General features: G+C 42.7%; 1 protein-coding gene across 3 annotated transcripts; it reads right to left on the bottom strand.

Moving 5' to 3' along the window:
• Positions 1 to 1,579: 1,579 nt before the first annotated feature.
• On the bottom strand, positions 1,580 to 14,362 carry hmox2b (heme oxygenase 2b). 3 transcript variants are annotated; one of them, XM_084329600.1, is made up of 7 exons: positions 14,310 to 14,362; positions 13,550 to 13,657; positions 11,889 to 12,005; positions 8,993 to 9,110; positions 7,834 to 8,325; positions 6,482 to 6,605; positions 1,580 to 4,434 (listed from the first exon to the last, which is right to left on the bottom strand). In XM_084329600.1, exons 3-7 carry the CDS (start codon positions 11,969 to 11,971, stop codon positions 4,307 to 4,309), a joined length of 945 nt encoding a protein of 314 aa, XP_084185726.1. In that variant the 5' UTR covers positions 11,972 to 12,005; positions 13,550 to 13,657; positions 14,310 to 14,362; the 3' UTR covers positions 1,580 to 4,306. The 3 variants fall into 3 exon arrangements, with proteins under 3 accessions (XP_084185726.1, XP_084185728.1, XP_084185727.1); XM_084329602.1 differs by lacking the exon at positions 14,310 to 14,362 and adding an exon at positions 14,218 to 14,237; XM_084329601.1 differs by lacking the exon at positions 14,310 to 14,362 and adding an exon at positions 13,991 to 14,069.
• Positions 14,363 to 15,048: the final 686 nt, after the last annotated feature.

Here is a 15,048-nt window from a genome sequence, read left to right as displayed (position 1 = left end):
TTGTACAGTGTCCCCCACCCCTCATACCCAACCTCCCACCGACCCAACCACCTCCAATGTACAGTCCCCCCCACCCCCACCTACCCAATCCAATGTACAGTTTCTACGTCAAATGTATATACTTTTTTTTTCTTTTCTGGACTCTTTTGGTATCACAAACAGTACTGTATTTGCAAATCTGGTATGTCATAAATGTATAGATGTAGCAGTACTGTCTATCTGTATGTCATGTGTGTCATATATGTTACGATGAATTGAAAATGGGGGACCCTGATGTAAACAAGACGAAAGTCTTTCTCTGGTCTGCATCCCCTTAACAATTGTATGTATTGAGCTGTACTGTACTGTACCCATTCTGCAATCTGTTAATAAAGTTTTCAATCAATCAATCAATGTCCTGGCACTCTGGTGCCGGGATAACAGCCTACTGACCAAGGAGCTGATTGTGGATTTTAGGAGAATACAGCAGGGGACACACACCACTGTGGATTAATGGGGCTATCGTGGACAGGGTGAGGAGTTTTAAGTACCTGGGAGTCCACATCACAGAGGACCTGACATGGACAACACACAGACACTGGTAAAAAAGGCAAAGCAGCGCCTCTATCACCTGAGACAATTAAGGAAGTACAGAGTTCCGCGGCTGTGGAGAGCATCCTGACTGGGAATATCACTGCCTGGTTTGGAAACTGCACTGCCCAGGACAGGAAGGCTCTACAGAGTGGTGCGCTCAGCAGAGCGTATTGCGGGTATTGCACTACCACCCCTGCAGGACTTATACAATAGGAGGTGCAAATCCAGAGCATGCAGAATAATGAGACCCTCACCACCCCAACAATAGCCTGTTCAGGCAAGCGCCTCCACATATACGCAGCAAGAACAGAGACTCAGACTCAGCTTCTTCCCCCAGGCACACACCCTCACTTGCACTCACACCACAACATTTCACTTTACATAACTGTACATTAGTATAATTATTGTATATAGTACCTTGATTCTTAAGCTTAGCATTGTATTTTATTCTTATTACTTTTTAGCATGTCTTATTATTTGTAACTGCACAATCGAGGGGCATGGCCACCTTCATTTCACTACATGTCTTGTGTATGTATGTGACAAATAAATCTCTTGAAATTAATTTACTCTCAATCACTGTCAAACTATGAGTGAGATGTGCAAAATAAATCAGCATTGTTTTTTGGTGAAGTGCCCCTTTAAGTTCCTTGAGACAGAGCTGAGTGATTGGATGAATTGATATTCAGTGTTTAGCAACAGTTTTAGATCTTCATAAGTGTCAGGAATGGAAGTGTTCATTTCCAAATGGGTGCTAATGAATGTCAACAGGTTATTTTCTAGGGGTTGGGGCGAGGCCCCAGACAATGAGTCAAAGGAATCATCTGGTAGGACTAAAATTACTAAAGCAAATGTCATTAAATGTATTTTACTTGACTAAAAGGCTGAGCAATGTGTGCCTGAGAGATGAATATTTTTAATTACTGCTGTTACTTTGTGCATATGACACCTTAATTTCAGTCATAATTAACCATCTTTACCATAGAATGAAAACAAGAAGCAAGAACACAGGAAAACATTTTATTCTATTCCTGCAACTCAGCCTATGGCTTGCTTTCATACAACAATGCAATGTTTAGTCAGTCATTGATAATAAAGCTTAATTGAGTTAGATGCACAGAGGGATAAGGAAGGAACAGTTAAATGTTTTCTTTTCAAATCCAAGGCAAGAGCTGAAAATGCGTTAGCTAAGCACTCCACTCACAGATATCACTAGGCTTTTAAATGGATTAGTCTATGGCCGGCGTGGCATCCAATCCTCTGAGATTCAAGTCAGTACTCTTGTCACTATATGTCCAAACTACTGCAATGATTCAACATGTCACACTAGCGTGACAGAGGGGGGGGGGGGGGGGGGGGGGGGGGAGAAAAAATAAAACATTAACACAGTTATCATATGGCAGTTCTGACTTGTAATGGTCATCTTTATGCAACAACTCAATACATTACCTTCTTAATTGCTACAACCTGAGAGCCTTCACATACACAATGAGGTGATACCATCCCGGCAATCCAAGTCTGTCCAAAAAAAAACATCCTACACCTCTGCTAGTCTACATAAGCATTGACAATGAAGGAATACTGTACATCAATTTCTGAAGATGAGAAAAAGGGCCACAGAGGAGAATGCAGACAGCAGACAAAGCTGTTTCAACTGTCCTTCAGTATTCTGTATCATTCGGGACATATGAGATAAGTGAGTAACATGAAACAAACCGTGTTGATTAGCGGGGGGGGGGGGTGGAGGGAATGTCAGTGCTATGTCTCAAAAGAAATATTCACTATGTCATCTGCAAAATATTGCATATACAGACTTCAGCCATGTGTAATTAGCACTATACAAAGAGATTGCTTTCTCATTAAACATCTCCAATCTGTTATGTTGAAAACAACATTTGTACTATTCTAGGACGGATACTCTTATAGTAGATGCTCAGTGAAATGCTATCAGCAGGAGGCCATTTACGGAGCGGATTGTGTCACAGCACAAAATGCCAGATTCCAGAATAGCCAGATAAACACAGTTATTGCATTTGAACATGTACAAAAGGAACTCAAATTGCATCGGCTCAAAATATGAGCACAGATTCCAATTGTAATAAGTAAAACTAATTTGAAAGCTTGTTTTTTTCCTCTTCTGTAGTACACCGCTGTTGAGATTACCATTATCCTTTGAAAACGTCAGATATTTTACCGTATGTGTAGACCATGAGTCCACATGACAAAAGAAAATAGAATTTTACAGTTTTGTGCTTTGATGGGCATTTGGAATTGCATTCAAGGTGTAGAGGAGAAAAAATAACCATTGGCGAGAACCGTTAGTTCAGTTTGCATATTGAGGTCTACAATCCGTCTGTTGCATTGCATCAATTAAAGTGTCTCAACTGTCTCCATACAAGTCCAATCCTCTTGGACCATCAAAACAAAACGGCAAAGGCTTCATATAAATCAACACAATATGAACACATTGGTCTGCCCTGCAGAAATACACCTGTGCTATTCTACTCATGCATAATATATGCAGAGCATGTTTTCTTTTGTAGACCGCTTATCACTGATCGATGGATCCACCATCACTTACTATACCATCATTGTATAGCCAATTCAAATCTTTGTATGACTAATTATTGAGTAAATTTTCTCAGCAAATCTCACAAATCATCAAGTATTTATACGAATTTCGGGAGGAGGCTTACACCAATTATGTGCGTCATCACATTTTCATCTTTAAATAGCCCCCTTTTTCTATTCCTTGTCATACATTTCTTCCAGGCTGAAGCCAGAAGGTAAGTTCCTTATTAAACAATTGATGAATTAATATCTATACCCGTTATAACATTTATTCCTATGCTGTATCCTGAAGGTAAGTGCATTTGTATCATCAAATACTTGGCATTACATGTTATTCGCATATATTCACCACCTTCTCTGCCACTACGTCCTTTATACTAACTACTCTCTACTTGTCATTCCTAGATCTGTCTACATCTAGACGCCCCCACCCCCTGAGTCCTCGCCAAGATTCCAGAAGAATAGCTTGATCGCCTCAGCAGAAGGAACAGGGAAGAATTTCTCCAGTCATACCCTATTGGCCCAGGATACCTGTTTTTTTTTCACTTCCCTGTGGAATGGGGGCCCATCCCATCTTTATTATATACCCCCTTTTTAGCAAGCACCCCCACTGAAGGCCACTCCACCAGGTTGGAGTCTATCATGGGCCAACAGTGATCTTTTCCCCTTTCTGGAGGCCACTCCACCAGGTTGGAGACCAGAGCCTAACGGAAGTTATATGTATGTATGCATTGTATGTATGCATTGCATGTATGCATATATATATATATGTATACTTATTCTCTCTGTTTGTGTCATCATTGGTGTAAGCCCAACCAGTGAAAAGGTTTCAAGTGAGATTTAAAGCTTTCATCAAAAATGTGTCTCCAAACTATTCTGTGTTTATAAGACGATAAAAAACCATGACAGGAAAGCTACAAATGGGCTTGAGATATGACCAGTGACAAGGGGAGTACACAGGACGGAGGGACAGTGCAAGGGAGGTAGAGAAAGCAGAGGAGGGGAGGAGAAAAGGTTAGTTTCCAAAGATGGATGGGTTGCATCCTAGCAGTCAGAAACTCTCATTGGTTCCTTCTGAGAGGTTTCCATGTTCCATCTTCTAGACTTTCCACCATATTTCTCTTCCTTCCCCCTGCAGGATAGTGATTGGCTGAGGGATGGATCACATGAGGTACCAGGCAGCGAATCCAGCGAGGACAGCGACCAAAGCAGCAACCAGGACCTGTCCTGTTGGGTGTCGCAGGGCAGCCATGGCCAGCTGACAGGCATAGGCTGTCCCACCACTGGCCACTGGTAGAGGACAAAAACGGCTTTATTAACACATTCCTGGCCAACCACATATAAATACGTGATTGGGCGCCATCCTTTGAAGGCCAACCACGTATATATACATGGTAAACTCGGTTTTGCTTTTATTCCATTTTAATATCCTACTCAATGTCATGTATTTTGGCTGGAAAAGGCATAAGTACCGGCCGCGTCTATTCGAAAGGCAACCGGTTTATGCTTCCGCGTTCGCGTTTTGCGCTCTGATCGGCCACTGCTGTTTCTGGTCGCACCAATCGTGTGACGGCAAGTTCTTTCACTGGTTAAGCTTAGGCACTCTTTCGAAGTTGGTTAAGGTTAGAGTTTGTCTTAGAGCATGGCGATAGAACGCCAGCCCTGATTCCAAACTCTAACCTTAACCAACTTCGAAAGAGTCGCCTAAGCTTAACCAGTGATAAACTAGGCGTTATTTTTTTTATTTATCCAGGAATGTCCCATTGAGATACAAGATCTCTTCTTCCAGGGAGTCCTGACCAACACGGCACACAACAAGTTTCAACATAAAACAGGGCATTAAACAAAAAACATACAATTCAAATATAAATACAGAGGGTCATTTGTGCAGTGGCAAGGAGCATAATCACATCAACAATAGCATCAGGTAAAACAGTTACATGTTTCATAAAGGGCCAATCGTAGCATACCTTTAAAAGCATTCACAGTAGGAAGTGCCTGTAGACAAAGTTTTAGTTGCAACGTATTCCATAAAAAGGGAGCATAGTGGGAGAATGCAGCTTTACCAAGCTCTGACTGCATCAAAGGAACATTTAACAGCATCCCATTTGCTGCTCGTCTGGTATTAAAAAAGCAAGTATAAAAGGACAGAAGTCTGGAGATATATAAGGGCAGCTTACCTAGCAATGACTTAAGGATAAAAATCAACATGTGTGAAAGAGTCGCCTAAGCTTAACCAGTGATAAACTAGGCGTTAGGTAGTTTGCTGCTGGTCGAGGCGGAAATGGGCGCGTCACGCGATTGGGCGCACATGTCACATGACCAGAAACGTCAGTGGCCAATCAGATTCGCAAAACGCATAAACCAGTTGCCTTTCGAATAGACGCGTACCGGCCAGATCCTGGTATTGGCGCCGTCTCGATAATGCAGTTTCCCCAGTTGCAGACCGGGTGTCACTTTTTTTTCACTCCGGGTTAGCTTTTCTGTTAGCCTAAAGCTATGGCTTCACCAGATCGCCTGGAATACTTTTTGCGACGGCGAATTCAGTAAAGGAATATAGCATCAGCCAATGGACATATCAATCTACCAGATGGCGATCAAATAACTGGGAAATTCTTTGGAATCCAACCGGCCACAGGTAAGAGTGATTTGACGTCAATTTCAGTCTGATCGGGCCTTGTTCTCATAGCCATCCACCCGGTCAGCGTATGATGTTGCAATAACGAATGCAGTTATTGGTAATCAATAATCAGAAATGACCCCCCCCCCCCTTTCATGCATTCATGGTGGAACATGATACCGATCATATGCATTTTGATTTTTAACTCTAGCTTGTGTAGGGCCGAAACGCCAATCGATTTAACGTTATTAGCTTAGCGCCCTATAACTAGCTTTTCAGGAATTACCCCAGACCATTGCGGTATATAGTTCATATTCACGATGCTATAAAACGGGAACGTATTGATGAAAAAATTATTTCTTTATGGCATATTGAAGGGAAATAATAATAATAAATCAAATTTATATAGCGCCTTTCCTAGAACCCAAGGTTTATAGGGAAGGGAAGGTTTATACTGTCAATTGACAATGACAATGGACACATAGCAATAATATAAAATATAGATTTAGCTCTACAAACAACCTCACACACAGTGAAAACTTGTAATGAAAAGCTGGCCTCAAGCGGGCCTCAGTCTTATCCCAATGGTCGCGAATGTGTTAAGCTATTCACAACATTATAATTAAAGGCTTGTGAATGTCATTTGTACAGGTTCTAAATAACTAATTGTATTATGTAATTCATTGAATGTAGAAAGGAGAGCAGAGCAGAGCATACCCATTTGAGCAGCATAGTAGGGGCATTTACTCGTGTCTCCACCCACAGCTCCGTGGACAGGCATGCCAGCATCTAGAACATCCTCCTGGATGCTCTTACCACTCTCCTCTAGCTCCTCAAACACCTGGCAACACAAACACACAAGTTGACACAACACATTATTCTCAAGACTCCTGACAACACACATTATTCTCAGACTCCTGACAACACAAACACAGTTTTCTAAACCACTACAGAAGAACTTGATGGATACAAGTTTATACAAAGAAAAACACATTCAGGAACTTCAAGTCGCTTAAAAGGGAATGCCAGTGCCACCCATTTGAAGAATTGTTGTTTGTTCTTTCCGTGCCACAGGACAGTTCACTCAGTATTTGTGAACACATAAGGCTAGAAATCAGAGACAATGTAAAATCTGGGGCTGTCTATGAATGGGGCTCTCTGACTTTACAAGACCATAAAATGTTTGTGTGAGCTCTCTTACACCCAAATTAGCCCAAGTTTAATTAAGTTAGAATTCTGGTTCAGACCATCTAGCAATGCTACAATATAAACCTCTAGTGCCTCCACTCTGTTCTATGTCACCCCATGCTCATGGTGTGCTTGTGGCATGCTTGTAATGAGCTTGTAGCATACTTTTAGCGTACTTGTGGCATGCTTGTAGCGTACTTGTGGCATGCTTGTAGCATACTTGTGGCATGCTTGTAGCTTGTAGCGTACTTGTGGCATGTAGCTTGTAGCGCACTTGTGGCATGCTTGTAGCGCACTTGTGGCATGCTTGTAGCGCACTTGTGGCATGCTTGTAGCGCACTTGTGGCGCACTTGTGGCATGCTTGTAGCGCACTTGTGGCAAGCTTGTAGCGCACTTGTGGCAAGCTTGTAGCGCACTTGTGGCATGCTTGTAGCGTACTTGTGGCATGCTTGTTGCTTGTGCACGAGTTAGCTATATCATTTTCCACCGTAGACTAAAACCACACTTCTTCAATCAATATCTGAAGTGAAAAAGAAAGAAATCCTACTAACCTTCATACTGTCTTTTACTATCATACACTTTGTTATGAAGTAATCTACCTTGCCTATATTACTACCTACTACTATGCTAATCTGTCTCTACTACTATGCACTCAAGACTGTAGCACCCAAGTGCAACACTGTTTGACGAACAATGTTACTTAGCTCCCAGAGTTGTACCCTTCCTGCTGGCTTGTTGTACAGAACTTGTAAGTCGCTTTGGATAAAAGAGTCAGCTAAATTACTAAATGTAAACTAAATATATCATAATGACACATATCAGACATATGATATAAAAGCGGTCTGTCAAAAAGGGTGGAATTATAGCCACTGCTCCTCACCTCCATGTTGAAGCGGAAGGCCTTCACAGCCTCGGCCACCAGCCTCTGCTTGGTCTCCATGTCCAGCTCCAGCTCGTTCATCCTGCTGCGGTACAGCTGCTTGAAGGACCTGGCGCTGTGGATGGCATCAAACTGATAGAACTCCACACCCTCCCCGGTGGGGGGCAGCTTCAAGGCCCGCTGGGCCACCTTCTTTAGCACCTGGCCTCCAGAGAGGTCCCCCATGTAGCGGGTGTAAGCGTGAGCTACCAGCAGCACCGGGTCCTCCCGCCCCACCCGGTGGATGCGCTCCACATAGTTCTGAGTGGCCGGGGAGCAGCTGACCCGGTTCTGCCAGTCTGGTCCGTAGAAGTACTCCAGGTCATTGGCCAAGGCCTGTTGGCGGTGCAGCTCCACAGGGAAATAGAGAGGAGCAAAGTGGGGGTGGTCCTTATTCCTCTCAATCTCCTCCTCCATGGCTTCGTAGGTGTAGTACAGTGCCACGGCACCAAGCTGAATGAGGCAAAGACGAGGAGCAGAGAAGAGAGCTGGCAAATATTCTCATCCATAGACTACGTTAGGTTGAGGGGGTTTCACTAATGATGCCTTCAAGGACAAATCAGCAGACTTTAACTTGAAATTCCCTACTCTTCCCCAGACTGAGTGTAGTGGCTTTAACAAATCAGCCACTGTTTGAGCGGGGGTTGACGACACGCAATCCAAGAACCAAAAATCCAACGTTACCATTTAACAAATGTATTAACAAAATGAATGGCCCACTTTTGCATTCAAGGCCAACTAAAGTAAACAATGATTCAAATCTATATTTGCTGTAGAAAAACTGTGTCCACTCCCCAGTCTCCCAACCAGGTATTCCATTTTCATTTCACGCTTTTTTCCCCAGGTGGAAGCAGTCCCCCTAATTGAAGGATCCTACCTGGCTCTGTAATAGCAGAGCTGACCCAAAGAGGGAGCCAGACTTAGATCAACCCACAGCAATCATAACTCATATTTATCCATAGCATAATATTGTCTGCTTTGCATAACTTATATAAAACAATACAATAATTTCTTTCAATATTCCATACATTCAACTCATTTTCCCCCATAGATATAACCATCATCAACCATAACATAAATCATAATAAATCCAATCAATTATTTCCACTCCAACACTGACCTTGAAGAGCTCCTTGCGGATGCGACCCTTGAGGAACTCTTTGACAAACTGGGTGTTCTCAGCCTTCTCATGGACCTCCTTGGTTCCTGCTGCCAGCAGCTCAGACAGGTCCTCAGGCCTGAGAGACAGAGAGCAGGCGGAAGATGTTTGAGTGACATATACATTGTCATACATACATATACATCAGCAGTGTTATAGTGGTAGTTGAATACTATTTATCGGTCAGCCGATATTAGAATAGAATAGAATAGAAATACTTGGCACTACAAATCGCTCACAGTAAACATTTAGGTAGACAAAACCAAAAGTCACGAATAAGAATAAAAATAAGCCTAAGAATACAATACGGTCCAGGATATACATATACTTTTTTTTGGTCCACTTTTTCTCCTGTTTTTCTCAGATTTTTCTCCCATCCCAATTCCCCCCTCCCCTTCCTGGTTGTTGCTCGCATGTGCCCCCCACTGGTCAGTCTAGGGAGTCCTGAAGTCTAACAGATGCTTCCTCTGTCACATAGGAGACAGCCAGCAACCTCTTTTCACCTGCCAACGTGGACTCTCATTGGTGAAGTGTAACGCATGGGAGGTCACACTACCTTCAACATATCCCTTCTTTGCTGTGCAGGCGCCCTGACCGACCTGTAGGAGTCGCTGTTTACAACGACCAGAATACCACCCCACCGGCTTCCCTCCCGCTGACTCTTGCCAATTGAGCCAGTATGACGGCCGGCCAAGCCGGAGGCAACGCTGACAGCCGGATTCGATACCGGTGTCTCTTGCGTTGGTGACGATCGCTTAGACCGCTGCGCCACCCAGCAGCCCCCGGGATATAAATTTCCTATGTTACATTCTAATATAAAATATACAGAAATATACAGTAAGTGTAAAATTGTACTATGTCGGGGGCGGCTACGTGGTGTAGTGGGCAAGGCACTCACCACAAATGCGGAGACGCTGGGATCGCCTGTTCGATCCCAGCGCTCCACATTGCTTTCAGTTTAGCTGGTCGTCTGTACTAATACACATTGGCCGTATTAGGGGGTGGGAAACTGATGGGTGGGGATCGGGCGTTGTGGACAGCGACTCCTACAGGTCGGTTGGTGCGCCTGCGCAGTAGAATCAGGAAGTGTCGGGGGCAGCGTGAGCCTCCCACGCGTTACTCCTCGCCACTGAGAGATCGAGCTGCGCAGGTGAAAAGATGCGACTGCTGTTACCTCAAGTACCGGAGGGGACTTGTGCTATGTATGACTTAGTCCACATTGCAGCCGGCTTGTGGGAGGCAAGAAACAGCGTTCGTGACAGGGGAGGGTTGAATTGGATGATACGAAATTGGGATGGGAGAAAAATATAGAAAATGGGAGAAAAAGCGGATAAAAAAAAAAATTTTACTATGTCGGTTTAAAAGTAAAAGTCCAGGAAGATAGTACTGTCACCCTGTGCAGTGATGCAGTGAGGCACAGTGGTGCATTATAAAGTCTGATGGCTGTCGGAATGAAGGACTTCCTGTGCCGTTCAGTGCTACATCTTAGTCTAGCACTGAACATGCTCCTTCTGTCAGCCAAGTCTGTGTATAGTGGGTGGGAGGGGTTGTCTCTGATGGCATGGAGCTTAGCAAGGCTCCTCCTCTCCGCCACCACCGCTAGAGAGTCCAGCTCCACCCCTACCACATTACTGGCCTTCCTGACCAGCTTATCCATATAAGGCACTATAGGCGATATATCATTATGTAATAGAGTGATGCAGATAAAGCACTTAGAGATTTCATCACAACAATAGCTAATTAAATGCATGACACTGTGGTCTGTTAGAACAGTGTTCCCTGTTTTTATTCTACTATAATATGCCTATTTTCTATCTCAGTTTGACTAGTTGTTGATATTTGATATTTAACATTGTTGCCCGTCGGCGAGTCCAGTTGATTAGCCGACTTTCGCGGGTTTAGCACACAAATCCTTTAGGCTAGTAGTAATACTAGTACTACTAGTGGTATTATATGAACCTAGACAACCTAAGAAATTCACGGGTATCCAGGCTGGTCATGCTAGCTTGTCAGGAAGGGGTCTAAATAATGCTGCAAAGTTGGGGAAATGTGGCATTTTCAAAGGGATCCCTTGACCTCTCACTTGAAGATATCTGAATGAGAATGGGTTATACGAATACCCAAGAGTCTCCCCTTCACAGACATTAGGGCCAAAACCATGCAGTTTTGTGCATGCAGTACAAACGTGTTATTTTCACCTGATAAAAATGTGGCGTATTTGCCTATTTCTGCATACTGTGGTCCCTAAACAGTCTTGGGATTGCATAATGTGGGTGTGGCTGTAAAGCGGAGATTCTTGTGGATGCAATGAGCCTGTACTGGATTCATGTGTGATGATGATAGTAGCAATGTGGTGACACCAATTTTATGAAACGTGACCTCGTTGTTTAAAATTACCTATTGTGATCTCTAAGATAATCAAAGCCTCATGAAACTACGCTCATAAACTAGACCTAAGCCATTCAGAGAATGTATGGCTTGCTTTGGTCCATTGATAACAGGTGGGATTTTCTGCTGATATCAAATGTTATTCATTATAAACCTTTCTAAAGTGTTCTTCAAGGTCTTGAGGTCAATATTTTGGTTGTGGCTAACAGCATTGACTGCAGCGGCTATTCTTCCTCAAACCGGTTCCGACTACCACAGGTGGGATGTGGTGCTTTCCCCCCCTATTGCTAGGTTTTTAGTGAGTCGTTCCTTATCTTCATTGGGGAAAGTCTTAGTGTTGCATATTTGGATTCTATGGTGTTTTTTGCTCTTGATCTATTGTGATGTTTCTTCTTGACTTGCACAGCCCATGGGGGCAATTCCATATGATCTTGGGCTCTACAAATACATTTGATTTATGACTCAGTACCTGAGTGTTTCTCCCCTGTCTTCATACACTGGTCCTGCTCCATTGGTGACGTTCACAGACTTCTCCATCTTCTCTGCTGACATCACTTGTGACTCAGACTCCTCTCACCAGACTCAGCTTGAAGACATTGAAACCCTCACATTTAGAATGACTTCACTCCCGAGGAGTGGGTGGATTCATGGAATAAACAGCAGCATAACACAGAGACTACTAAATGCCCTTTAAGGCAATTATTATTATCTGATGGTAAGCATGGCAATGTAGAGCTTTGGACAAAAGATAAATTATTGTGAATAAAAGCCATTATTCATCAGTTAAATTAAATTAATCATTTAAACACTATTGATCGACATTGACATCACATAGGGCACATTATTGCTGCGGCAAGCCATTGATGCACTTCTTGACCAAAGCAATGTAGCAGTATGCAAATAATCAAACTATAGTGTACCCATATAACTTTGTAGCATGCACAATTGATAGCATGCACAATAATGCTGTATACACCATATATATTTATTGTATATATATTTCCATATCTGTCTGAATATACCTGCATATAATCCTTTCTATATGTCAATTTATATACCTGCATATAACTTTGTATGATAGCATGTACAATAATTCTGTATATACACCATATACTTATATTCTACCATATATATATATATATATATAGCTATCCACATCTGTCTGTATATATATATATATACACCTGCATATAATCCTTTTTACATTCCTGTAGATTATCTGTACATATCCCTTGCCTACTCTTACTAGTTACGCTGCAGGCCAGTATGACTTACTTACTACCATAGTGTCTTCATACCTTTATCACTGTACATAATAATACTATAACACAGTACACTGTACATGCATCTGATTAGCACTATTACTCAGTAGTACTTTATATATTTTATATCCAGTTTAATCACCTGTACATTGTATAACTTTACGGTTACACTTGCACTCTGGTTAGATTCCAAACCTCTTTTTGTTGCACTGTACTTTTGCTGTATAATGGAATACATTTTAATCTAATCTAATTAGGTCAATGAAATAAAATTTAGCAATACACTGGGTCCTCATCCTTTATTATCTGTAACTTTAGCTGAGATCCAAAGACATGAGAACATTGCGTGCCTACTTTATTGTACCATAAGCCCATATAACAACATTATATGCAAGACTGCAAAGTTGTATAACACACACACAATATACAGACATGACACATTATACTACTAATACTAATATACCCCGTCCAGATTCAAGAGAAAGAATCCATAAGAAATACTACTGGGCTATATGCCACACAACAGTGACCATCCACTTCTGGGCGCTGCTCTGTGGCTGCCTTGCTGAGTTTTATTTGCGATTGTGCTGCAAACCAATTTCCCCACGGGACAAATAAAGTATATATCTATCTTATCTATCTGATAGTCATCCAACCAATAACAATCAAATAAAGGCTGAAGTAAAGCCTTTAATCTATAACAAGTGCATAAACAAGTCACCCTCTTACACCAATAACAAAACAGCACATTTTCAACAACCCACTGTCTAAAACATTAAGAGTAGACTACAGAGTGTAAAGACATGGACCTGGCACACACACAAAAGTAAACAACACTCATGAATGATTAAGTATACATTATGCTTACCAAAAGAGGTGTTGAGGTGCAGTGGCAAACCACTTTTTCAAAATGTCGTTGTTGTTTTGGAGAGGACCAGCGTCAACGGTACAAGTAGAGAGTCTTCTGCCAATGACCCTAATAACAGTGCCAGGAAGATACGGTGATGTTATGTTATGCGAGTGTGACTCTCTGGCACTAGACCCAGAGGGGACTGGCTTCACTTACATACAAAGGGCAGTTGTAAACAATGACCACCCTGGAACTAACGTTATATGAACAGACAAACAAAGCAGCTCATACATCACAACACCGTTATTCTGGCATGTGCTGGTGACCAGCTGTTCTCAACGCATAGTGTCATGTAACCAGGTCAACTATGATGGATATATAAATGAGTTCACTATCTAATCTCAGTTCATTAGCGTTAGCCAATATTCTTCGAGGAAAATAAATAGACGACTCGCTTACATTTGCGAATGAGAGCTTCAGATACCATTGAAATAAAGCTCATTTGACCAGCAGAGGTGAATCACTTGGCTAAATTACACTGCCTGCGCAGAGCAGAGGCATCTCAGTCTGACAAAGAAAGGCAACACACAGCTAACGCTAGCTTCTAACTAGCTTTAGCTTACACGGTTAGCTAACAAATCACAGCTTGTGATTTTAAAACGCCATTGCTGAATGTTGTTGATTACTTTGTTTAATTCACCGTAGACGTATAACGTTAGCGCTACGTTATTATCACTTTGGAACGCTCGGTTATTGTACAGGCTGACCACAGGCTTACCCTTCTCTCTCTGCGGACCTGAAACTGAAAACAACACAACAGGAAGCGCTGAGGTGCCAAGTGAAGTTGGGGTCACGTGGCCGCGTCGATTTGATACCATTTACTACTTGCAGCCACTGACAACGCTGCAGTCTATGGTCAACGCAGACATGTAATTAAAAATATAATATAGGCTTACTTTTTAGAAAGTGAGGTAGCTACAATTGTAGGTAGGCCTATATATCTATCTACATCAATCTATTTATCTTCCATGAGTTCATTTAATTATTACAGCTCAAAGACAACACTAATTGAAAACAGCTGATGATGAATAATTTAGTAATCAGAATGTCTGGGTGGGTTCAGAGCTGGCTGGGCAGCCGGAAGCGGTTGGCTGGTAGGGGAATGAATCTGGAGACTAGGGGCTGGCCAGAGGGAGTGGAGCAGCAACATCAGTGAGAGCAGCAGGTGTGGTCTGTCTGTGTCTGACGCCTAAACACATTGGAGCTGTCTAGTGCCTCTTCCTCTTCCCTCCATCATCCTTCATCCTGCCCCAGTTCCTCCTATAGGCTCCCTCTCATCTCAGAGGTAATGGCGTCACTGTCCGCTTTCAGCCGCTGGAGTTGGAGGGTTGAGGTGGCAGAGAGCCTGGCCCGTGCTTCCTTGAATTCATAATAAACTCCTGAACCTGTTCTTGCAGCTGAGGCGGACATGCTGTCTTATACTAGGTTGGGTCTTGGTATTAGGTTAGTTTGGGGGA

Source organism: Notolepis coatsorum (genome assembly GCF_963971535.1).
Source record: "Notolepis coatsorum genome assembly, chromosome: 14".
In the NCBI taxonomy this organism is placed as follows: domain Eukaryota; kingdom Metazoa; phylum Chordata; class Actinopteri; order Aulopiformes; family Paralepididae; genus Notolepis; species Notolepis coatsorum.
Note: the sequence above shows the minus strand (reverse complement) of the source record. Positions and strands in the feature narration are given on the sequence as shown.